Source organism: Oryctolagus cuniculus, chromosome 5 (assembly GCF_051225735.1).
Source record: "Oryctolagus cuniculus isolate XC-2025 breed Fujian yellow rabbit chromosome 5, ASM5122573v1, whole genome shotgun sequence".
Taxonomy (NCBI): domain Eukaryota; kingdom Metazoa; phylum Chordata; class Mammalia; order Lagomorpha; family Leporidae; genus Oryctolagus; species Oryctolagus cuniculus.
This window is the reverse complement of record NC_142871.1, coordinates 140423834-140449563: the sequence shown is the minus strand read 5'-3', so window position 1 is coordinate 140449563 and position 25730 is coordinate 140423834. Positions and strand designations below refer to the sequence as shown.

The window sequence follows — 25730 nt, the reverse complement described above, 5'->3', positions numbered from 1 at the left end:
GTGAGCAGTGTTTCCTATTAAGTATCAACTGCTGTCTCAGTTACAAATAGCAACAGCAGCTCTGCCTTGTTGAGGAAAAGTAAATGCACAAAGTTAAAAAGTTAAAGACATGCTGCAAATAGCTAGTCATTAGTCTGTGTATAAAAGTAGAGCAGAAATTAAACAGTAAATATTTCTGTAAATTCTTTGTTCTCTGTAGTGGATTGCCACTTATACTCCCAACATGTGTGTACTGGTAATCCTCTCCCACACTAATGAGTGGCTTTTCTCCCGGTTTTGGCTGGAATCTGCTTTATCCTCACCCTGTCTCTATACTACAGTGTCTGTTTAAATGTTTACAGCTGGTGATGGAGTGAACCAAGGCCTTCGGCAACCAGGCGGTCAACCAAATGCTACTACAGGAATGTCTCGGCTCCCCACCCAGGAGACAGTGGCTTAAGACATCGCCCCATGGCAGCGAAGAGTGCCTCATTGCTCCACGACAGCAGGGGTGACTCTGAAGACGGATCGTCATCCCTCTGCACCTCTTGGATTTCTGGGACCAATGTGGTGGGCTTTGCACCACTCTGGGAAAGAATGCTGCTTTTATGCCCATCACTCGGGCCTAATAAAAGATAACATGACTGGCTAAGGTCAGGGAGGGCTGGCAAAACAAGAGAACAGGAGGCCTCTCAGGGGTGGTTTGAGTCTTGGTTCAATTCTTCTCCATGGCAAGCCCCCTACTATCAGGACTCATAGGGCCCCTTGTTCTCCTGATTTTAATTTTAACCTTCAGCCCTTCCATTGTTAACAAACTTATACAGTTTATGAAACAGAGATTGGGCACCATTCAATTAATGGTCCAACGGTCCCAATATAAACCCTTCAATGTTTGTAAAACCTATAAAATGTCTGTCCAAAACCCATGATTGGGTTCTTCAAACATGCACAAAAACAATAGGGGAATGAAGAGCCAAAGTGACTCCATTTTAAAACAATAAAAAAAGCAGCCTCCGTTTCCCATAGCAGACCCAGGTCCTTGTAAAAGCAGGCATTCAGGCATCCCAGAGATATCAAAGCTTACCAGGGACAGCTAGCTCAGTAGATCAAGGACAGCACAGTAGAGATTGCTGAACAAAGTAACTTCCTGCGCCCAGAGCTCCTGTGCTGTCAGCCCCTGCTGTAACTCCCTGAACCCAAAGCTTCTGTGCTGTATGTAACTCTTTTCCTGCTGATGTATCCCTTTTTTCCTTTAAAAACTCTCCCAAACAAAGACCCGGGCCTCACTCCTTCCTCCGCTGTGCCAGTTGCTTGGATGGGGTCCCTGTCGTGGCTTGTACTCCCGAATAAACCTTGCTCTTGCAGTTCGGTGTGATCGACTCTCTGGGGGTCTCTGCGGGGATCTAATGATCTGGGCACAACACTATCTGAAGCCAGAAGCCAGGAGCCAGGAGCGTCTTTTGGGTCTCCCATTGGGGTGCAGGAGCCCAGCGACTTGGGCCATCTTCTACTACTTTCCCAGGCCATAGCAGAGAGCCGAATTGGAAGTGGAGCAGCAAGGACTTGAACCGATGAATGTAGGGGATGCCAGCACTGCAGGCGGTGGCTTTACCCTCTCTGCCATAGCACTGGCTAGTGTTAAAAGCTTCTTAAGTGCCCCTTAGATTTCAGGGCATTTCAAATTTTCACAGCAGTGACTCACCTTAAATACATTACTGAAGGTCATCTACCTTGTATGAAAATATGTTTGTAGATATCAATATTTTATATCAAGTTAACCAGAAATATTTCAAAATTTCAATGTTTTATAAAATTCATTCTTCACCAATTGATTAGAAAAAAACTAAGCATCTATTTTTATAATTAAAATCAATTTTTCCCTCCAAAAATTAACGCCTTTGCTTGAAACTAAAAAGTTTGTATTCTTTTAATTCTCTGTCTGAAATCAGGATAACTTCTACTGAATTCATGTTGAAACATGTAAATATTTAATTTTTTGATATATGTATAATTGTATATGTTGTATTGTCAAATATATTCCTGAAGAAAAGCACTTCTACTTTGACTAGATATTGATGAGACTGAACCCTAGACTTAAATTTTATGCATCTAAGGATTGAAAGGATAGCTTGTCTTCACTGTCCACATACTTCTGGCAGCTCATATGATGGGACATGTTCTTATTCTGGAGGTCCTCCAACCTTGCACTTCAGTCTCATGTCAAATGAGTTGTCTTGGTGGTAGCAGTGTTCCCAGAAGACATTGCTACACTGAGACAGACAGCAATAACTTGATTATATATGGAAGTGCTTTTGAACCACATAACTTAGTAAACCCAAACAGTGTAAGCCCAACTCAATTTCCCTTCAACTCGATCCCCCAAATGTCACTGATAGAAGGATACTGTGGTAGAGAAAACTGAAATAGAGACAGCAATCCTAACTGGAATTAAAATATCACTTTTACAAATTCATAAAATATGCAGGTACTTCACAAAGTTCAAAGAAAGTGAATATCATGAAAAAAAAAACCGCATGAATTTCAAAAAGATTTTTGCACCAAAATAAACTTACTTTGCTCTCTCCACAAATGATTCAACGTGTTTTCATAGTATGATGCTGGAATGCATTGTTAGGTCCTGTCTCAAGGCCTTGGAATGGGACAGTCAAGCCACAAACTTCAAGGTAGGTCTTCCTCTCACATCCCGAAAGGGCAGCACAATTACCTCTGAAGTCTCCTCCCTCTGGGCTGTGTCTCACTCTCTGCACTTGCTGGCTTGTTTTGATTCTTTTCTACGCCTCAGTGACTTTGGAATTGGAAGCTCATAAAATCTTCTATTACAAGGAAGTGGCTAGTTGAGCAGTCTTAACCTTTTATTGAAACAGGTGTGTCCAGCTAAGTACTTACAGTAAGTCAGCCGTTCACACACACTCCACTTGGGGGGTGGACCCATCCCTTTCTAAGTCTGCAACCAAAACTTCTGTGCCAGTCTGTCATGCTGTGCTGCTCAGAAGCAGGTTTCAGGTAGCACTCAAATATTAAGAAGTCTCTTTTTTATTTTTTTGTTTGAAAGACAAAGTTCAGAGAGAGACACAGAGAGAGAGAGAGGTCTTCTATTCGCTGGTTCACTCCCCAAATGGCCACAACAGCTGAGGCTGGACAGGATGAAGCCAGGAGCCAGGAGTTTCTTTCAGGTCCCCCAAGGACTGCTTTCCCAGGCTATAGCAGAGAGCTGGATCAGAAGTGGAACATCTGGGACTCCAACCAGTGCCCATATGGGATGCCAGCACTGCAGGTCAGGGCTTTAACCCACTGCACCATGGTGCTGGCCCTAAGGATGCTTTTTCAATCTGGTGAATGAGTAGTAGCCTCAATGCATTTCAGGCCAATTGTTTTCTTGCTCATTTACTTCTAAGATGGTAAGAACATGTAGAATCCACCCCTTAGCAATTTTTAAGAATACAGATAAACCTAGAATCACTATGATGTATGATAGAAATCTTGAACCAATTTCTCTTAAGTGAAATTTTGTATCATTTGACCAACATCTCCCTAACCCATTTCCCTCCCTAGCCACTGGTAACCAGCATTCTACTCTCTGCTTCTATGAGTTCAGCTGTTTTACGCTCCACACACAAGTGAGAGCAAGTAGCAGTATTGTCAGCTAATTGTTTCCTCCTCGCCACTGGGGAGAATTCAGGGGTTTCCACCAAGACCTTGTGGCTTTGCTAGCAGCTCCCGAGGTCTCTGCTGAGTCTCAGATCTTGAGTTCCTGCTCTGCTCATGTCCCACTTTTCGGAGAATGCATCATCAGATGGAGCACAGCATCTTTTCTTTGGTTTCTCTAAGTTGTTTCTTGCACAGTAGTTGTGTGTGTGGCAGATTGACTGACTGCACCCTGGAGATCCAGGCAGAGAGGAGGCTGAGTGCTGGGGCCAAGGATGGGTCTCACCAACGGACATGGCTGCAGAGCTCATAGTTTACAGTGTAGCATCACACATTAGCATTCTGAAAAATTCTTTGGCTGTTTCTGCCACAAGATATATTTTTTCCCTTACTGGCAAATGTTCCTCTCTGGTGCCCCTGTCTTCTCTGTCTTACAGGTAGTCTCTTCCCTGGGCTTCTCCTCTTCCTCTTACACAGTTTTATGCTGGCCTCCCTCCCCTCCCCCGGACTCTACATTTATCAGGGCTCACTTTCCTTGGCCACGTATTTCTTTGCCAGCTCTTATTTATTTATTTGAAAGTCAGATTTACACACACACAGAGAGAGAGAGAGAGAGAGAGAGAGAGGTCTTCCATCTTTTGGAAGACCCCAATTGGCCAAAACAGCCAGAGCTGAGTCAGTCTGAAGCCAGGAGCCAGGAGCTTCCTCTGGGTCTCCTACACGGGTACAGGGGCCCAAGGGCTTGGGTCATCTACTGCTTTCCCAGGCCATAGCAGAGAGCTGGATCAGAAGTGGAGCAGCTGGGACTTGAACCTGTGCCCATATGGGATGCTGGCACTGTAGACGGCAGCTTTACCTGCTACACCACAGCGCCCGTCCCTGGTCACCATTTTTATGACAAGTCCCAGGGACTTCAAGTTGTGGCAGCAGCAGTTCACACCTTCCCAAGGCAAAGGGAGGAAGCTGTGTGCTATCCTGCGGAACAGTGCCCTCTACTGTTCAACAATACTCAGCTGGAGGTTCTTTATTGCCTGTTCCAGACAGAGTGGCAGATAATCCTACTAAGCATAATTTAAAAGGGAGTAGGAATTTGATGCTGCGTGGGATGCCTGCATCCCATATCAGAGTGCCTGGATTTGAGTCCCAGTTCCATTTCTTATTTCAGCTTCCCGCTAATGCCCACTTGGAAGGCAGCAGGTGATGGCTCAAGTATTTGAGTCCCTGACACCCAGGTGGGAAGCTTGGATTGAGTTTCTGGTTGCCTAGTCTGTTTAAGTCACTTGGGAAGTGAGTGATAAGATAGAAGGTCTATTTCTGTTCTCTTTCTGCCTTTTACATATTTTTCAAGATTTATTTATTTATTTGAAAGGCAGAGTTACAGAGAGGGAGGAAAAGTCATACAGGGAGATAGATAGATAGATAGATAGATAGATAGATAGATAAACAGACAGACAGGGATTTTTCATCATCTACTGGTCTATCCCCCCCCCCATGGCCACAATGGTCAGGCTTGTCCAGGCTGAAGCTAGGAGCTTCCCCCTGTGCTTTATACAAATAATAACATATCATACATGCTATTCTATATCTTATTTTTATTTTTAATTGATGCACAATAATTATATGTATTTGTGGGTACAATTCAATATTTTGATACACATATATATGTGTAATGATCAAATTGAGGTAATTAGCATATCAATCACCTCAAACATTTGTCATTTCTTTGTGGTGAAAACATTCAAAATTATCTCTGCTAGCTATTTTTGAAATCTAGAGGAAATTATTGTTAGCCGTAGTTAATCTTGTCTTTTCTTGATTCCACAATTAATCTTAGAGATTATTCTAATACCAAAGGTTATCTCCTTAACTCCACTGTGTCTAACAGCTAAACAGGATTCTCTTGTATGGGTGTAGCTGGTTTATACAGCATAACTTCCACTGGTGAACATTTGGTTTGTTTCCAAAATTGATACAATGCTTGTACAGATTTGATCAATGAGTATCTGTCTATATGATTTCACACGTGTGTGAGTGTATCTGAAAGGTAAATTCCTAATATCAGAACTGTTAGTTCAAAGAGAATGTGTATTTTTAGTCTCGAAGCAAATTATCAGATCACTTCTCTACTAAAGGAGTCTTACTTGATACTGCCATCAATGGTATACATTTGGGAGTTCTTGTTTCCTCACATGCTCATCAAATTTGCTTACCAAGTATTTGGATTTCTGCCAGACCAAAAGAGGAAAATAGCATTTCAGTGTTGCTTTAATTTGCATTTTCTTCATGTGAGTAATACTGAACATCTTTCTACATGCTTTAGACAATTTGTGTTTTCTTCTGTGTCTATTCATGTTCCCTGCCCATTTTTCTACTTGGTAGTTGATCATTTATTTTTAATTTTTAAGAGCACTCTACACATTAGGGAAGTTAGCTCTTTGATTTTGATGGCCATTGTAAATTTTTTTTTCTATTTGCATGTGGTCATTTTCCTCTTGATATTACTTTGGTAGCTTCTTTTCCATGTAGAGGTTTTAAAATGTGACTGAATTTATCCTTTTTTTTTTTTTTTGACAGGCAGAGTGGACAGTGAGAGAGAGGAGACAGAGAGAAAGCTCTTCCTTTGCCGTTGGTTCACCCTCCAATGGCCGCCGCGGCTGGCGTGCTGCGGCCGGTGCACCACGCTGATCTGAAGGCAGGAGCCAGGTGCTTCTCCTGGTCTCCCATGGGGTGCAGGGCCCAAGGACTTGGGCCATCCTCCACTGCACTCCCGGGCCATAGTAGAGAACTGGCCTGAAAGAGGGGCAACCAGGACAGAATCCGGCGCCCCAACTGGGACTAGAACCCGGTGTGCCAGCGCCGCAAGGCGGAGGATTAGCCTATTGAGCCACGGCGCCAGCCCAGAATTTATCCATTTTCCCTTTATAACTTTCATGTTTGAATCATTCTTAAGCTAGTTTTACTTAAACACAGTGGGTCCATGCCTTGAAGTTACTCATTAAGCCAATAGGGAAATCCAGGAAAGCTGAACATTACAGTAGACGTGCGTACATGATCAGTATTCTAAGATGGTATTAAGTATTATTTCTTCATTCGAGTCCCCACAAATCCACCTGTTAACCTCTCTGTTTGTGTGTTCATTCTCACATTCATTTGTCGAGCCTTTACTGGACTCTCTAAGTCTAGGAAAGGTGTGAAGACAGATGACATTTTGTGGTGCTGATGCCCTGGGCTGGGCTGACAGATGTCCTGGCCTGAACCTCAGCTCTGCACTGACCCTGCTGTGGCCCTGGGCGAGTTACTTAATTTTTGCATTTTGCTTTTCTTATTTCTCATCAGATAGGATAGAAAAGTAGAATGCAGATGGGTGAAGGCCTCGAGGCTGGAGAAGGCTGGAGGCCGGGGACGACGCCGGGACTACACTTTAGGTGATGGAATCTGAGTGATGAGGTCCAGGGAGTGGTCACAGGGTAGGTGGTGAAGGTCACTGAACATGGCAGGAACTGCAGGGCCTCAAGAGTGGCTGTCTACACAGTCCCTGGAATCACTCAGGATGATGGCAGGACCCAGGGTAGGGAGAAATCTGTGGCCTGAGCTCTAGTCCTCGGGGAATGAGAGGCAATGGCTCCATGGAGGAGGAGAGGATGGATGGTGGGAGCTCCCTTGGGCAGGAATTCTGGAAAGTCATGGTTAGGAAGTGTTGGTGAGGACGAGCAAGGTGCCCACCCACCGTGGCCCTGAGCTTCAAGGAAGCCATCTCCTGGGAGAAGCAAGTAAGGGAACTGAGATGTTGAGGAAAGACGCTTGCAAGAAGTAAATGCAACAAAATGGATGGACCTGGAAATCACTGTGCTAAATGAAATAATCCAGACTCAGAAAGACAAATATCACGTTCTTTTGTTATTTGTGGAAGTTGATACATAGATGGAGTATAAGAATTGTTTTAAGGGCCCAGTGTTGCAGATAAAGCAGCCTCCTGCCATGCCTGCATCCCATATAGGCACCGGTTGGAGTCCTGGCTGCTCCACTTCCAATCCAGCTCTCTGCTAATGGCCTGGAAAGTGATGGAAGATTGCCCAAATGCTTGGACCCCTGCACCCGCGTGGGAGACCCAAAAGATGCTCCTGGCTCCAGGCTTCAGACTGGCCCAGCTCCAGCTGTTGCAGCCATTTGGGGAGTGAACCATTGGATGGAAGATCTCTCCATGTGTCTCCTTCTCTCTCTGTAACCCTGCCTTTCAAATAAATAAATCTTAAAAAAAAAAAAAAAGAAAGCCGGCGCCGTGGCTCAATAGGCTAATCCTCCACCTTGCGGCGCCGGCACACCGGGTTCTAGTCCCGGTTGGGGCGCCGGATTCTGTCCCGGTTGCCCCTCTTCCAGGCCAGCTCTCTGCTATGGCCAGGGAGTGCAGTGGAGGATGGCCCAGGTGCTTGGGCCCTGCACCCCATGGGAGACCAGGAAAAGCACCTGGCTCCTGGCTCCTGCCAGGATCAGCGCGGTGCGCCGGCTGCAGCGGCGGCCATTGGAGGGTGAACCAACGGCAAAGGAAGACCTTTCTCTCTCTGTCTCTCTCTCTCTCACTGTCCACTCTGCCTGTCAAAAAAAAAAAAAAAAAAAGAATTGTGTTAATGCCATTGATTTGATATTTAGTTATAAATATTGCTTTGCTGAATCATGTCATGTAAATAACAATACACCCTTCTTTCCCCAGGTTATGATAATTGTCATGAATCCCTCACTCTGTGATTCTAACATCTCTGATTTCAAGAAAAAATAGTATATATGTGTATTCATATACTGTCTACCTTTGAAGTAAATATGTCAAAACATTTTCTAAAATTGTGAAACAAATTAAAAAAGAAAAGAAAAACTCACAGCACTTCTGACCTCAAGTGCATGGGGCTTTTTTCCCCTGCACTGATCAGAATTCTGGCTCTCTCACATCAGTTAAACTCCGTTCCAACTCTCACCACCGAGAGCACAGACTTCACAGGTTCAGTCTCACCAGACTGCCTGCCTCCCTACACGCAGGGGGTCCCCAGGCCACCACACTTCCAGTTGACTTGGCTAAACACTGGGCTTCCTGTAACTCCTCCTTAGGTTTGATATTTGCTAAAATGGCTCACAGAACTCAGGGAAACACTTTAAACACTTTATTTACTGTCACTGGTTTATTGTAAAGGACTCGCAAGAGCAGCCAGAAGCAGGAGTATACAGGATGAGGGCAAGGTCTGGAGGGGTCCCCATGTACCATGTTTTCCTCATATGTCACAGGCACCAACCTAAGAGATCTCCAACTCTCCATGTCCAGGGTTTTAATGGAGGTTCCATCATTCAGCTATAATTGATTAAATCATTGTTGGAAATTAACTCAGTCTCCTGGAACCCTCTCTCCTCCTTGGAGGCCAAGTATGAGGCTGAAAGGGCCAAGCTTCTGATCACAAGATGAGGTCTTTAGGCAGCCAGATCCCATCCTTCCAGAATCACCTCATTCGCCCAAACTCAGGTGTAGTCGGCCTTAGTATGATAACAGAAGGTATTCCAAGGCGCCAATCACTCAGGATAACCATGGGGTTCTAGGAGGTATGTGCCAGGACCTGGGGATGCAGACCAAATATATCTTTATTGTATCACAATTTTACACAACCCCACAGCAAAGAATGGTAAAGGAGGATACTATGGAGTAATGTGTTCTTTCTTCTTTTCAATTTTTTAATGTTTATTTATTTATCTGAAAGCCAGAGCAGAGAGAGAGAGAGAGAAATCCTTCATCCAGTGGTTTATCCCCCAAATGGTTGCAACAGCCAGGGCTCAGCCAGGCCGAAGCCAGGGACCAGGATCCTCCTCCAGGTGTTCCATGGGGTGCAGGTGCCCAAGCACTTGAGCTGGCCTCTGCTGCCCTACCAGGCACATCAGCAGGGAGCTAAGTTGGTGGAGCCGGGACTCCAACTGGAGCCCACATGGGATGCCAGCATTGCAGGCAGCGGCCCTCAGGCCCTGACAAGCCTGAAATGGCACCCTTGTTAGCAATATCCCCTGAGGGATCCCCCAATATCAATGCCAAGACCAGCCTGCCTGGAGGGAGACTGGAGGACAGCGCAGGGTGGTGTGGGGGGCAGTTGGTTTCCCTGCATCGTGAACAGGTGCCATGGTCCTGTGATAGTCAGATCCCAAGGCTCCACAAGCTGGGGATCAGAGTCCCTGTTCTGAGTGGACTCTCACCTCCTGCCACACTTATATCGAAATTGCCCAAACTTTTCTCTTCCCCATGAGCAAACAAGCCACACCCTGCACCTGCCAAAGTCCATCTCACCTTCTGTTCATCCTAAGTCAGGAAGAGTTTCATTTTCTTGGCACGTCAGAGTTTCTAGGAACGGTGAGTCTCTCTCCTCCTCTCCTGCAGTTTTACTGACACATGAGTATATATAATTACCATGATTTAAAAGAGAGCAATTCACCTGCTTAATGTTCCCCCGGGGTCTGGAGCCCGTGAAAATGAGCTGAACTTGCAGCAGGAGAAATTGAGGTATGCTACTGAGAGCTCTCAGGGAGGGGGACTATGCAAGGGGTGCAGCATGAGGGAACGGGTGTGGAGGCCCAGAGTTGAGGGAAGTGGGGTGGGAGGGCACTTCCTCCTTTGGGTCAACCTTACAGGTGGTGTGAAAGGAAGAACCAGGTGGCTACAAACATTCCACAGGTCTCTGTTCTCCTGGTTCACCCTGGAAGGGCTGCTGGCTGGGAGAACGACCCACTGACAGGGATGCTGCTGAGGTTGTAATTGATAGAAGCTTAGCCACCAAGGGTGACAGGGTGAGAGACAGCAGTCCAAACACCTGCCAAGCTCTTCTCGATGATGGCAAATCAGAGAAGACTGGCAACTCATGGGTTTATGATGGCCTGGCTTCTTGGACCATGATCTTTTCATTTTGAGCTATAAAAGTATTCACAGAAAGTTCTCAAGAGGGCAACAGAATTGGTTTTTGAATCACCTGCTTCCTCCAGGTGGATGAAAAATAACGAATGATTTCATGTTTCACAAACACAAGGAAACCAGAGTGTGCCTGCTAAAGCTGATGTGATATTCCTGAAACTCAAGAGAGTTCTGGTGTGTGCCATCCACACTAGAACTCCCCTGTCGGAAAGTGAGCAGTTCCCGGAAGCTGAGAACGGAGTTCTGTCCTCTAGGCCAGTCCAGGGCTGTCTCATTCTGGTGAGACCCTCATGTCTGGGACCATCGAGTGCAGCAGGGCTTGAGACAACCCCGTGAGGGAGGAAGGGCCAGACAGGAGACTGTGGGTGCAGTGGGGGCCATGCTCCCTTGGAGGGACCCCAGCCACGACGAGGGCATCTGCCCCATCTGCCAGGAGCATCTGAAGGAGGCCACGAGCACCGAGTGTGGACACCTCTTCTGTCGAGGGTGCCTGACCCAGCACGTGCAGAAGGCCTTGGCCTCTGATGTGCTCTGCTGCCCCCTGTGCCGGAAGCCCTGTCCCGAGTGCATCCTGGGGATAGGCTTGGTCTGCGTCAGCCACCAGAAGAGGGCGAGCAGTTTCTGTGAGGAGAGCAGATGTCTTCTGTGTCCGCAGTGCCTGGAGTCCCCTGAACACAAGTCTCATTCGGAGCTCACCATTGAAAATGCTATCAGCCACTACAAGGTACAGCTGGGTCACCTCAGCCATCCCCCTGCCACCAGCTCTCTGAGTTACTCCTTCCTACCCCTGGCACCCCATGGAGGCTTAGCAATGGACACCTTTCCTTATTTCTTCTGTTTCCTCCTGTTTTGGACCCTTGCCGTTGCTCTTCTGGGTGTATTTGCAACTGAGTTAACATTTCTATGCATTAGCATGAGTCTGTATAAAAGTGGAGACTGTCACTGTGATGTCAGAGACCCAGAAAGCATGAGCAAATGAGTAACAGCAAAGAGTGTTCTGGATTCTTTTCAACAACTAGGTAGTATTCAATTCCCTGGGTGTGCCATAACTGGGCAGACATTTGGTCACTTCCAAGTTACTGTTTTGTTTTGATATTACACAGCATGCTGCCCTGAGTATCCTTCAACATTCAAGAGGACTTAAAATGTTCAGGAAAATTTTGTACTCTATCATAAATTCCATTTTTCACAAACTTTTGGAGCATGTGTATATATTTTGGAGTATTTAGAATACCTAAGATAAATTTTGGTGAAAGTAGAAGGAAGAAATCTAACTATATTTTCCAAATTATGGTCAATTTGTCCTCTCACAATTTATTGAATATCTCATATAATCCCACTGATATGCATACCAACTTCATAATATGCAGATACATGTACTTACTTGCATATTTTCTTAATTTGCTATTCTGTTTTGTTCTTCTATTTATTCCTCCCTGTGTGTCAAAACATATCAAATATTGTATCTTTAGCAGCATGTTTTAATATCAGGCAGTTCTTAAACTGCATTTTTCAGAATTTTTGTGAATGCTCACATATATTTATTTAACTCATTAGTTTTAGATCATTTTATCAACATTTCCCTCCATTCCAACCCAAATGGTATTTAACTGAACAGAAGATTAACAACATTCTCACCATAGTATCTTCCTATCCAGTAGTGAAGGTTGAATTTCCAAAGTCTTTTAGAATTTGACTTTTGGAGAACATTGTTATCATATAGGATGAGAAAGAGTGGAGTCCAGATTAGGGGTGACTATGGAAAGGTGAAGAAATGATTCTGAAAGCGAAAGAGGCAAAGTTCTCTTCAGTTCTGTACCCTCTGGGTGCAGCATCCACAAGAGAGAGGGGAGGGACTTCCTACCTGCTGACGAGCCTGGCATGAGATGATGAAGCCTATTCAGCTCTGTACTTTGTACAGGATGTCATGCTAGGTATTGTGGGAAGTTCAAGCATGGTTCATAATCTTTCTTCCAAAGTCTACCTTTAAAAATGACAGGAAACTTAAAACAATGACAATATTTGTTCATTTAAGAGAAATGGATTGGATGTTAGTGTAGCAGTTAAGATGCTCATTAGGATGCCCACGTCTCACATCTGAGTGCCTGGAATCAAATCCAATGTAGACCCTGGGAGGCAGCAGTGACATCAAGTGACTGGATTCCTGTCACCCGTGTGGGAGGCCTGCATTATTAAATTGCTGGCTTCCTCATCAGTCCCTGGTCCAGCCTTGGTCATTGTAGGCATTTTGGGAGTAAACTAGCAGATCGGTGCTCCCCCTCCTTAAACAAATAAAAATTAAAAAGAAAAAGAAAAATGTACCAAGGAATCAGTGATGAACAAATAAAACGCCATCTCTGTTGCTAAGAATTTTCAGTTTAGCAAGGGAGACAGACAAATAAGAAAGCAGATGAACTACAAGTGTTTCATGAGGTGGGAAGAAAACAAACAAGGTTCTGAGATGGAGAGTGATGAATGACTCTTTTTATTTTTATTTATTTATTTTCATTCCACTTGAAAGATAGAGGCAGAGATGGAAACTTATCTGCTGGCTCATTCTCCAAATGCCAGAGGTCAGGCAAGCTGAAACCAAAATCCTGGAAGTCAGTCTAGATCTCTCATGTGGAGTGCAGGGATCCAAGTGCTTGAGCCATCACCTGTTGTCTGCAAGGGTCTGCAGTAGCAGGAAGCAGGATGGGAAGTGGAGGATCTGGCACTCCAATAGGGCATGCAGACATCCCAAATGTCATCTTAACTACTATGCCAAAAGTCCTCCCCAGGGATGACCTGTTAGTGTGGTCTGAGAGAGCCTCACTGAGGAGGTGACATCAAAGCTGAGACTTAGAAGGAAAGAACTGGATCAGTACAAAGACAGCGATGGGGAACACACAGAGGCATTCAAGTCTGGAAGATATGTTATATTTGAAGAATTTATCATTAGAATTTGAATTGACAAAGATTTGCTGATTTATTAGAAGTTGTGAATTAATGAGAAGAATGAAAAGTGACCTTATATTTTTCTGGATAAGAAACTCGATGGGTGATCTGAAAGATAAGAACTGGGGAGAACAGATTTGAATTAAACATCAATAGTTTCATTAAGGACAAGTTGACTTCAACAAGCTGAAGCACATCAAAATAGGATCTTAAATATCTAGTTGGACAGCAACTCCGGATCTCCAAAGAGAGTCTGGGGTAGTATTTCCAGCACCTTGGACAGGGGGGCCAGCATAACAATGACTTAAATCCAAAGGAGTTAATGCATTTTCCCCAGGAGAGTCTAGAAAGAAGTTCTAAGGGAAGTTTTGGGAAAGGCCATTGTTTGAGTATAGGGCAGAGGGGCACCCAGCAAAGGAGACTTAAGATGAGCCACTTGGGGACAATGTTGTAGCACAGTGGGTAAGCTGCCACCTGCAACACTGGTATCTCATATCAGAGTGTGGGTTAGAGACCAGCTACTCCAGACTTCCAATTCAGTTCCCTGCTAATGTGTCTGGGAAAGCAGCAGAGGATGGGCCATGTACTTGGGCATCTGCCACCTGAGTGGGAGACCCAGATGGAGCACTGGACTCCTCTCCTGGCTTCAGTCTGGACCATCCCTGGCCATTGCAACCATTTGGTGAATGAACCAGCAGATGGAAGTCTCTCTCTCTCTTTCCCTCTCCCTCCCTCCCCCTGCCAGCTCTCTCTCCCCCTTTCAAATAAATAAATATTAAAACAAGCAAAAATAAAAGACAAGTCATGAGAGAGGCAGGAGAAAAACAAGGGGACTGATGTCCCAGATGCTGAGAAGAGTGTGGGAAGAAGTGACCATAGATTGCACTGAGATCTGAGCAGCTGTAGGTGGTAGAGAAGCAAACATTGCCTGAAAGAGGAACATATTTCTGAAAAGGAGATTATAATGGTGGACCCTGTGTATACTTGTAGATGTGGCTAGCATGGTTTTGAAGTTTACTTTTCTTAGGAATTTTCACCATGTCTATTTATTTAAATTAGATTTTGTAGATTAAATAGTGTAAATTGTGTCCTTTTCAAAGGAATTATACAATCGCTCCCCAGGCTCCAGAAAGACTAAACAATTTGTGATGCTACAAACTCTTATTTGTATACCTGTTTCCCTACCACCCCACCAGTGTTGTCTGTTGCTTTGAGGTATCTTGCTGGTTTAGTATAATAGTTGTTTCACTTTATTATGAAAGCCGGTGGCAAAATTTTTCTCCATAAAGACTCATTATCTCTATTTTCCTTAGTATCATGGCATAAATTCTACATAATTATCCACAGTAGTAATATTTTATATACTGAGCCATATTAGTGACTTTTAAAGATTTATTTATTTATTTGAAAGTCAAAGTTACACACAGAGAGAGAAGGAAAGGCAGAGAGAGAGAGAGGTCTTCCATCCTCTGGTTCACTCCCTAATTGGCCGCAATGGCCGGAGCGGAGCCAATATGAAGCCAGCAGTCTGGAGTTTCTTCCGGGTCTCCCATGTGGGTGCAGGAACCCAAGCACTTGAGCCATCTTCTACTGCTTTCCTAGGCCATAGCAGAGAGCTAGATCAGAAGTGGAGCAGCCAGGACTTGAAACGGTGCCCAGATGAAATGCCGGCACTGCAGGCAGCAGCTTTACCTGCTACACCACAGCGCCGGCCCCTCCCCCATATTAGTGATGTTTTATCTGTGTTTTTTTTTATTATTCTCTTATTTCTTTTCCTTTTAGTTACATGTCTAAGGAAAAAATGAGAAGTTTATATTTAAATCAGTGCTATTCATTTTAACCATCTAAGCTCCATTTAAAGATATTCAGAAATTCGTCTAATACGATCATGCTGTTCTGTTTTTTATTTGTATTTATTTATTTTCATTTGATTGGAAGGCAGGGAGACAGAGACAGAGATATCTTTGATCTGCTGGTTCATTCCCCAAACTCCTGCAACAGCCAAGCCCAGAGAGCAATCTGGGACTCCCATGTGGTGGCAGGGACCCAAGCACCTGAATCATCATCTGCTGCCTCCAAAGGTGCATTCGGAGGAACCTGCATTGAAAGCAGAGCCAGGACTGAAACCCTGTCTATGATATGGGGTGCGGGAATCCTAAAGCAGGGTCTTAAGTACTGTGCCAAATATCGACTCATATTTATCTTTTTTTTTTTTTTAAACAGGCAGAGTGGACAGTGAGAGAGAGAGACAGAGAGAAAGGTCTTCCTTTGCCGTTGGTTCACCCTCCAATGGCCGCCACGGCCGGCGCGCTGCGGCCGGCGCACCGCACTGATCCGATGGCAGGAGCCAGGTGCTTCTCCTGGTCTCCCATGGGGTGAAGGGCCCAAGCACTTGGGCCATCCTCCACTGCACTCCCTGGCCACAGCAGAGAGCTGGCCTGGAAGGGGGGCAACCGGGACAGAATCCGGTGCCCCGACCGGGACTAGAACCTGGTGTGCTGGCGTTGCAAGGAGGATTAGCCTAGTGAGCCGTGGCGCCGGCCAACTCCTATTTATCTTTAAAGATTTATTAATCCTAAGCTTATGTGGAATTTAATATACTCTGTTATGTTAAGGATGAGTCCATGTTGATTTTTGTTTATTGTCATGTCCAGTGGTTTCCAAACATTTCTGTAAGAACAAGCCCTTTCTAATTTATGTGCTGTTTCCAATTTGTCATAAATTAAATTCTTATAATAGTTGAATTTGCTTTACTCTTGTCCATTGGTCATTTTCTCTGTTCTAACATTACTGTATGCTTGCTGCTTTACGGCTTATATTTAAATCTAGCAGCATCTTCAGCAATGAATAACTGTTTGCAACCTGATGAGCTTGTCAACTGTCCTTTCAGACCCAAGCTTTTGCACAACTGTTTCTGACTTTTACAGAGCATTTCCTAAGATTTTAGTGGTTGTCACATTAAATTTGTTGATTGCTTTAAAAATCATGATTTTGGGGGATTTATTTCATTTTCTCAGTTGTAGTTTGTGTTTCTGAATCAGATATTGAATTGTTTTTGCTTAAATCTCAAGTGCCCTGGTTCTGTGGAGGGTAGCTATGTATTTTATAATATTTGACACTTGGTATCTGTAGACTCGAGAATCTTGTTTAACTTCATTATTTACTCACATATTCTTTAAATTAATTTCCTGGCATTTTCTAGTCATGATCATGCAGATGACATCATACTTATCCATATTTTGGAAATTGTTCTGTAAGGAGTATGCATTTTAAGAGTCTTTTTAAAAAAGCTACTATATCAGAGAAAGATACTTTTTGTCTGTTAACTACTTTTTTATACATTTTGTTAACAAATTGAGAAAGAATTTCAATGTTATTATAGGTTCTCACATTTCATCACTACTTAATGTCCTTTCCTTGTCAAAATAAGTTTTTTACTATGAAACCACATTTTACCTAATATCTAATAGGATCACAAAATTTTAAAGTATTTATTAAGCAAGGCAATGTCTTAGACAATAATCTATATTTTAATTTGAATATTTTTGGTAGATAAAAGTTTGCAGAATTTTGTTTTGTTGATTCTAATGAGTGTCTTATTCACATTATATGCATCCAAAATATTATTTTAATGTAAAAATTAGTGAATAAGTATTATTTTTAAAAAAGATTTATTTTATTTATTTGAAAGACAGTTACAGAGAGAGGTGGAAACAGGGAGAGGGAAAGAGGTCTTTCATCCACTGGTTCACTCCCCAAATGGCCGCAATGCCTGGAGCTGGGCATATCCGAAGGTAGAAGCCAGGAGCTCCAACCCGCATCCATGTGGGATGTCGGCACTGCAGGCAGAGGCAGACCCACTATGCCACAGCGCTGGCCCCATGAATAAGTATTCTTTAAAACCAGAAGACTTGACTTTACTCATTTAAATACTCTAAGTGGTACGTCTGCAGTATCTTCGATCATGTCATGTGTGTATCTTTATACCTGCTGTTTTTGCTTTCTTTTTTCCTTTACAGGGCTTGTAGTTGAGTTTAAGCCCTTTATCAAATTTTAAACTGCCAGAAGATAAGACTGTGGCTTTTGGAACTGGACTTTCAGAAGCCATTCAATTTTGACAGGAAGAAAAAGAGAGCATTCTTGGCTGGGGAAGGAGAGGAAAAGCCCAGAGGAGGGCAGTGCTGGAGGGTGTGTCCAAGGAGCCCTCCTCATTCCTGTTTGCTGGAGTGGGAGGCCTGGGGAAGAGAGCACTGGAAATGCCCACTAGAGAGCCTTGGAAGCTGGGTAGAGCTTGGGCTTATCATTGCTGATGAGAAGCCATTGAGAAGGGAAGAGCCACACAGATAAAAGATGAAATAGAACAGATTTCACATGGAGAATCCAGTGGTGGACCCAGCAGTCAGAGGGCAGTGGACTGCAGAAACAGAAGATGGGGTTGATGTCCCTGTATTGATTTTGAGCTGCCAACAGGACAGTAGGAGATATTCAGCTCCCAGTTGGAAACACAGGACTGACTGTTAGGGAACAGAGTTGGTCTTGGAATGACAAGATCTGAAATCCTCAGATCAGGAAGCTAAGGGCATTGTTTGAGATAGGAAAGGGTTCAGGGAGAAGCCTCCGAGAAAGACTTCTTCCAAGGGAAGAAATGGAGAAGCAAAGAAGCACCAGGGGAGGCCTGGGGTCCAGGAAGCCTGAGGTGGGGAGGGACAGGAGCGGGGAATTACAGGGACTAAGAGGAGACCCGAGGAGCCCCCTCACTGGAACCACAACTGACCCCGAAAGAAGAGGTTTCTAAAGAGCGACAAGGAGTGAGGCAGTGAAGGGTGGTGCGGGAGGATGCGACCCACAGGTGCAGGGAGAGGGCAGAGGCCGGCAAGGAGCTGACCAGTTTGTGCTATAGGAGACCTGAACTTCTGCATTCTCACAAACAATTCCAAGGCCCAACCAGTGGGACTCTGAGTGACGTCACAGTGCCCGGTGAGTGCTCCTGCTCCGTCTAGGAGCATCTGACCCCATCTGCCGGGATATGCCTACAGGAGCACCCAACAACGTGGCACGCCTTAATGACTTTGTGGTGACGTCACTCTCCAACCCTTACCCAAGCTCTGTCGCCAGGTGCCTTCTCTGACCTCTCTCCCACGGTCCCTGGACCCGGATTCTACCTGCTGACTCCTACCCGCACGTCGCCAGTGATGTGGGGTCTCTTTAACCAGAACACTCCTTCCGAGTGTCTATAAAAGGAAAGAAGGCTAAACCACTCATCATTAAACACACACACACACAGTTACTACCTACGACAAGGTCTACACCCTGCACCCATTTTTTTTTTTTTCACTTGAGGTGGAAAAGATTTAGTCAATGAAAGACATACCCTTGAGTTAAAGGTGTGTTTCTGTCTTTAGCTCACAACTCCCTGTCTTGTTTTGTTTGTTTCACATTTGATCCCCAATTCTCCCAGCCCCATGAGCAACCACTTAAGGCATTTGTTGTCTCTTTATTTGTAGCCGATGTAGCAAAACACATATTGCTGTGCTGACCGACTCTTGAAGATGGTTCTACCTTCCTAACAGTGGTTTGTCTCGGGATTTTTCGGCTTCACAATGGCATGAAAGTGACACACATTCAGTAACGACCCTTCTTTGAATTCCAATCTTTTCCAGCACACGTCTGCCAGAGCCTGCTCTGGGCCCTGGCCCCACCCTACCCTACCCCACACACAGTGGACATTACCCAGGTGTCTAGTGTTTATTAATCTGATGGCTGTGGGACAGTATGTCATTGATGTGTTAATTTCCGCCTCTCTAATTACTGATGAATTTGGGCACTGACTGTAGCTTTTTGTACTCCCATTTTCTGTGAATTAACTGTTCATAGTCTTTGTACAGTTTTCTGTTGAGTTCTTGTCTTATTGTTGATGTGTAGGTTTTACTCTATTCTACAAATAAGTCTCTTATTGGTTTTAGACATTCAAGTATCTCTTAATCTGTCAATTTTATTCTGTTAATTTTGTGCATGGTGCTGGCATCAAACAGAAATATTTAATTTTGATTTGATTAATTTTTCATATAATGATTTGAGCTTTGGGAATTAATTTAAGACATTTTTCTCTATGCCCAGGTCACAAATTTATTCTTTAACATTATTTTCTAAGGGGGTGGCACTGAGGCATAGTGGCACTGAGAGTTCAAGTTCTGGTTGCCCCACTTCTGATCCAGCTCTCTGATATGGCCTGGGAAAGCAGCAGAAGATGGCTCAAGTCCTTGGACCCCTGCACCTTCGTGGAAGAAGCTCTGGTCCTGGCTTCGGATCTGCCCAGCTCCAGCCATTGCAGCCATCTGGGGAGTGAACTAGTGGATGGAAGATCTCTCTCTCTCTCTCTCTCTCTCTCTCTCTCTTTCTGCCTCTGCCTCTATGTAACTCTACCTTTCAAATAAATAAACAAATCTTTTTAAAAAATCATTATTTTCTACTAATATTATAATTTGCCTTTCACGCTTTAATCTTTTTTTAAAATCTTTTTAAAAAGATTTATTTATTTACTTTAAATGCAGAGAGAGAGAGAGATCTTTCATCCACTGGTTCACTTCTCAAATGGCCACAACGGCTAGGGTTGGGTGAGGCTGAAGCCAGGAGCCTCTTTCAGGTCTTCCATGTGGGTGCAGGGGCCCAAGGACTTGGGACATTTTCCATTGCTTTCCCAGGCACACTGGCAGGGAGCTAGATTGGAAGTAGAGTAGCCAGGATCCGAACCAGCGCCCATACGGGATGCAGGCACTGCAAGTGGCAGCCTAACCTACTATGCACAGTATCAGCCCCCACACTTCAGTGTTTAATCCATCTGGAGGCTAGCTTCATGTGTGGTTCTAGGCAGGAATCTGGTTTTATTTCCGTATTACTGTTTTCCCACGACCATCTTCTATAGGTTCTGTTCCTTGTCCTGCTGATCTAGGTACAACTTTTCCCTTTTAAATCCCCTTCATAGACATGGGTCCCTCTCTGAGCTATTTTCTCTTTCATTTTCTATTTGTTTCTTATTTCACCAGCAAAATATTTATTACTATGGCTTTGAGTGCTCCTTTTTATCTGATAGGGCAAGTACACTTTGTAACTAATCAAACAAGGAAATAGAACAAGGTTTCCAGAGTCTTTTGTTGGCAACTCCCCTTGCTTTCTTCACTTGGATTCAGTACAGTCCTGTGCAGTTAGCAGTACTAGCTTTGCTCATTTCAGCTTCTCTCACAAGTTATTAAAGTCCTTGGGCCCCTGCACCAGCATGGGAGACCCGGATGAAGTTTCTGGCTCCTGGCTTTGGCCTGGCCCAGCCCCAGCTGTTGTGGCCATTGGGGGAGTGAACCAGATGAAAGATCTCTCTCTCTCTACATCTCTCTCCCTCTCTCTCTGTAACTTTGCCTTTCAAATGAATAAAATAAATCTTAAAAAAGACATGAAGGCAAATTATTTTAGAAACAAATCATTCATCATATCTATAACTTCAGGGATATAGTTATCCATGGATTTAAGATTATGTATAAGGTATGTATCTTATAAATATAAATACATATATATATATTTCACTAATGTGAAATAGTAATAAAGACCAGAAGATTGCATAGGACTTTTATATATTGAGAGAAACACACCTTGAACTCAAGTAGAACTGCTTCTAATACTGTTATTACTATATAGTTCTCACAGGCTTTTTCAAAAATTACCCATTAATTTTCCCCATCATCATCTATTAGACAAACTCTCAAATGCCTCGCCCAAGCACGGTGGGTAAGCAGATTCGTACATTAGCCTCACCCTAGCTCGGGTCCTTCACCACATTCCAGTGAGTGCTTCCTGGCAGGTGCCACCCACACCCCCGTCTGACAAGCAGGTGTCTGTCTCCTCAGGAACGACTCAGCCGCCGCAGCCGGAAGCTCAGAAAGGACATTGCAGAACTTCAGGGGCTCAAGGCTCAGGAGGAGGAGAAGCTGCAGGCTCTGCAGGTGGGCTGCCCAGAGTCCTGGGGAGGCTGCCCTGTGGTGTCCTCAGAGGCCCTCACTTCCCAATCTAGACACCCAGCTGTCCTGGAGCAGCCAGAGCTGGGAGGAAGATCAAAGAGGCTGAGAACCTGGGTGCTGGACTTGGCGTCAGGGTTTGCATGCTGAGCCACCTGGGGAGAGTTAAATCCTTTGATCATCATGACTTACATGTTAAACGAAAACCAATCCTGCTCTCCCTGGCTCACCGAAAGGATCAAAGGAAACAAGTGTCTCATCAACTGAAAATCACCTCAAGCCATTTCTGTCTCTATCTTAATTCCTCTTACTATTCAGGTGTGGAGTCTCTCCTTACCTTATGAACTGAACAGGGCTGAAAGCAGGCAGTAAAAGGATATAGCTGTGTGTGTGTGTGTGTGTGTGTGTGTGTTCCCACCATGGTTGGCATTGGCGGCTGTTCCCAACAGTGTGAAGGGGAGGTGGTCCTGCCTTTCTCAGGAGCACACACATCTGTCTCTGCAGGAACTGTGACATGCAGAGACAAAGCCATGAGGACTGAGAGGTCAGCATTTCCACTCAGATACGCAGAGAGGCCGTGAAGGGTTGGAGGGGGCCACCTGATATTCTTAGGCAGCCCATTTTCTGTAATTCCAGGTAGACTGTGGGAACCATTGGCTGGAGACTGAGCTGGGGAGCCAGTGCCAAGCCCAGGGACAGCTTGATGCCCTGTCTCAGCAGCAGCTGGACCAGCTGGAGGACACGCCAGCAGAGGTGGCCAGAATCCTCAACCTCTCCAGAGCAATCATGCAGCTCAGCAGCCTGGTCACTGACTTGGAGAGGACTGTCAAGGAGTTAGATGCCAACACGCTGAAGGTGCATCCCAAAGCATCTCTCCAAACTGGGATTCTCTCCCATTGCCAGCAGCCTACCTGCTGCACCCCTCTAGGAAATGTAGGAGGGAGAGGCTCATGTGACATGTGGTGGGATTGGCTTCTCCAAGACCACATGATACCACTGCAGCAAAGTGGGGTGCAGAAGAGGGGGTGCTATCTCTTCCAGTTTTGAAGATGGCACTTAGAGTGGCCTCCACAAGGTGGGAAGGGAATTTGGATGTGAGAGGAGCCTGATTGTGATTCTGTCTCTTTCTCTCTTTTCCTAGAATGCCATTGACTTGTTGGACAGGTACGAGCTGTCACATCTTCTTCTCACATTGTGCACACACACAAAGCCACACAACAAGACACGTGCATGGGTTCCATCAAGGTCAAGGACATCCACTGCTCCATTAACCTCTCCACCTCCACCTACATGGCCAGAGGAAGATCCAACAGGATATGAGGTTATGTATGAATTTACACAGCATTTCTTTGTTTCCAGGAGTGCTCCACAGAAATTAGAGGCTATTCATCCCATGCTGGAGAAAAGGGTCAGCAAATCATCCCTGGAGCCATTCTCAGAGTTCTGACCTGTCTGTCCCTGAGCCACCTCAGAACAACGCCGGCATACTCTTCAACCATCCTCCAACTTGCCCAGGCTCTCATTACGTTACACAGTACTGCTTAAGGCCTGTCATGTCCTCAGCATCCCCAAAGCCGTGCCCTGGTGCCTGACCCTCTGACATTTAGCTGTGGTCTCCTTCCTGAGCTGGGCTCCTGCTTGTGGCTCTCACCACAGAGTCCAGGACTCATGATCTCTGGGACCATTGGCCCGTGGACTGATGGCAGTGACCACTACAAGATCACACTAAAACAGCAACACCCAGGCATCTGAATGGCCAGGGCTCACCCGTGGTGGTGCTGCCTCAGCACATGGCTCCCAGCAGGTCAGTTCCTTCCGAGCTCTAGGGGCACCTGTTGTCTGTACCACCCGACCAGCAGGCATTCATTCATGCTTGATTTGTCAGACGATGCTAGGGTGACCCTCACGCTCCTCTGCTCTCAGTGTTCACACCCTTGTGTGACCTCTCCCCCTCTGAATGTGAGTGGGAACTATGACCTGTTTCCCATCAATGGGATACGGCAAAGGTGAGGGAGCATCGCTGCAGTGGCTAAATTGCATGGTGTAGGACTCCCCCTCAGCAGCAGACTCACCGTAGAGATGCGCTTGCTGGCTTGCAGAAGTAACTGGTCTCAAGGCAAAGACCTGCGGGCAGCCTTGAGGAACCAAGATCAGCCTCCACTCTCTAGCCAACAAGGAAGCAGGGGCATCTGTCTGACAGTTGCAAAAAATATTAATGTACCAGCAACCTGAATGAGCTTGGGCCAGGACTCTCCCAGTTGAGCCTCCAGATGAGAACACAATCCAGCCAACACTCTGATCATAGCTGTATCAGACCCCAGGGAGAGAACCCAGCTAAGCTGTGCCCAAATCCCTGACCCACAGAAACTACAAGAAATAGACATGGGCTGTTTTCAGGCGATTTGTGGTTGTTTTTATGGACTAATGGATACCACTACAAATATACATTAATTATTTGTGCATATATCTCAAGTCTTTGGGTAAATAAGGGCGGTACTCTGTGCTTCCAGTGTCTGGGACAGTGCCTCATAGAGGGTGTCAACAAATTTTAAATAGATGCACAGATGAATTAATAGAACACATAAGGGCCCTTATTGATCTTCCATGTTTAAAGGGGCCATCAGTGGCTTTTTAACTAATATATATTGAGCCCTTCCTGAGATAGTCAGCACCATACCAGACACTGAGGGACAAAGAGTAAAACATGGCCACAAAGAGATGCTGCATTGTGGTACAAAGAGGGAAAATCAGGAGTGAGACCCAGCTCTGACACTTAATTCCTCTGTAACCTTGGATAAGCCTCTTTAAGCCTTTAAAATAAGAGCAGTGGTACTTGTAGCCTGGGATTGTTCTATGAATTCAGTGTTATGCATTCTCAGTGTTTGCAGCGGCGCCCAACACACCAAAAATATTCAAATGTATTACTTGTGCCTTTTTTGAATAAAAATTCCACTTTCCCATCCAAGAACTCATTTTCTAGCATGGGACCAAGAGAGACACAGAGGGAATAATAAGAGAGTACGTGACTGGGCTAACCCGCCACAGATGCTAAATGCAAGTGAGGCTGGAAAAATCAGGGGAAGTTTTGTGGGGAAGTTGGAGGATGGACAGGTGGGAGAGACAGGTGAGAGCTGCGGCCAGGGTGACCACATGAATGAAAGCATGGAGGTAGGAAAAAGCCATAGCATGTTTGCAGTCTGTGTGACGAAACCGACGTGGTTAATCTGGAATGTTCTGGAAAAGGGACAATCAGAAGCAGCCTGGATGGATGACCCCAAGACACGGGGAACCATCAATGGTTTTTGAGTCAGGAATGAAGGGGCAATGTGGTGTTTAAGAAAAACTAGTCAGAATCCTTTGTGCAACACGGACAAGGGCAGGGAGCTGGGGGTTGCAGTGAGAGGGGAGAGAGAGACTCATGTTGGTGTTCAGGGAAGAAAGGGTGGGACTGGTGTTGTGGCATGAGGAAAGCTGCCACCTGCAATGCCAGCATCCCATATGGGCTCCAGTTCGAGTCCCAGCTGCTCCACTTCTGATCTAGCTCCCTGTTAATGTGTCTGGGAAAGCAACAGAGGATGGCCCAAGTGCTTGGGCCACTGCACCCATGTGGGAGACCTGGAAGAGGCTCCTGGCTTCATCCTGGCCCGGCAGCAAACATCACAGCCGTTTGGGGAGTGAACCAGTGGATGGAAGACCCCTCTCCCTCTCCCTCTCCCTCCCCCTCTCCCTGTGTGTGTGTGTGTGTGTGTGTGTGTGTGTGTCCAGACATTAGCCAAGGAAAGAACAGCCCTGACAGTGACGGCTAACAGTTTCTACATCCCTGATGGGGTTAATACCACACAGAGACCTTGTTGAGAAGTTTCCTACAAGGAATGGAAGGAGACTGATGAGCCTCCAGGGTGTCCCTCTCCTGGAGAGAAGTCAGTGACATCGCTGCTGCCTACCAGGCCCTCTGCCTCTTCGGCCATGACCACAGATGGCTGGGCCAGGAGTGGGCATCTGACCAGTAGATGCTGGCCAATGGGTTTATGGGGTAGCCTGTGAAGAAAGATCTTATCAAAAAGGGACAATGATAATTCACTGAAGCCATAGGGCTCTCTTGGAAATTAAAAAGGCATCTGTGATGACCGTGTCATTAGTTAGCAGGGTAGAAGCGGCAGAGATGGCCAGAGCTGCCCACAGGGTCAGGTGTCCGTGCTCCATGTTGCCGTCTGGCC

General features: G+C 45.3%; 2 protein-coding genes across 3 annotated transcripts in view; one reads left to right on the top strand and one right to left on the bottom strand.

Annotated features, from left to right (window-relative positions):
• TRIM31 (tripartite motif containing 31) overlaps window positions 1-2744 on the bottom strand; it is a 39468-nt gene extending 36724 nt beyond the window's left edge. Inside the window, exon 1 of the mRNA XM_070074831.2 lies at window positions 2553-2744. The gene's annotated coding sequence lies outside the window, so the exon portion shown is untranslated. The remainder of the gene's footprint in view (window positions 1-2552) is intronic.
• A 7265-nt stretch (window positions 2745-10009) lies between these two features.
• TRIM40 (tripartite motif containing 40) lies at window positions 10010-25187 on the top strand. 2 transcript variants are annotated; one of them, XM_070074827.2, is made up of 6 exons: window positions 10010-10168; window positions 10689-11297; window positions 21406-21501; window positions 22150-22368; window positions 22655-22677; window positions 22873-25187. In XM_070074827.2, the coding sequence occupies exons 2-6, from the start codon at window positions 10953-10955 to the stop codon at window positions 22958-22960; spliced, it is 771 nt and encodes a 256-aa protein (XP_069930928.1). In that variant the 5' UTR covers window positions 10010-10168; window positions 10689-10952; the 3' UTR covers window positions 22961-25187. The 2 variants fall into 2 exon arrangements, with proteins under 2 accessions (XP_069930928.1, XP_089189408.1); XM_089333282.1 differs by having other exon boundaries at window positions 10645-11297.
• Window positions 25188-25730: the final 543 nt, after the last annotated feature.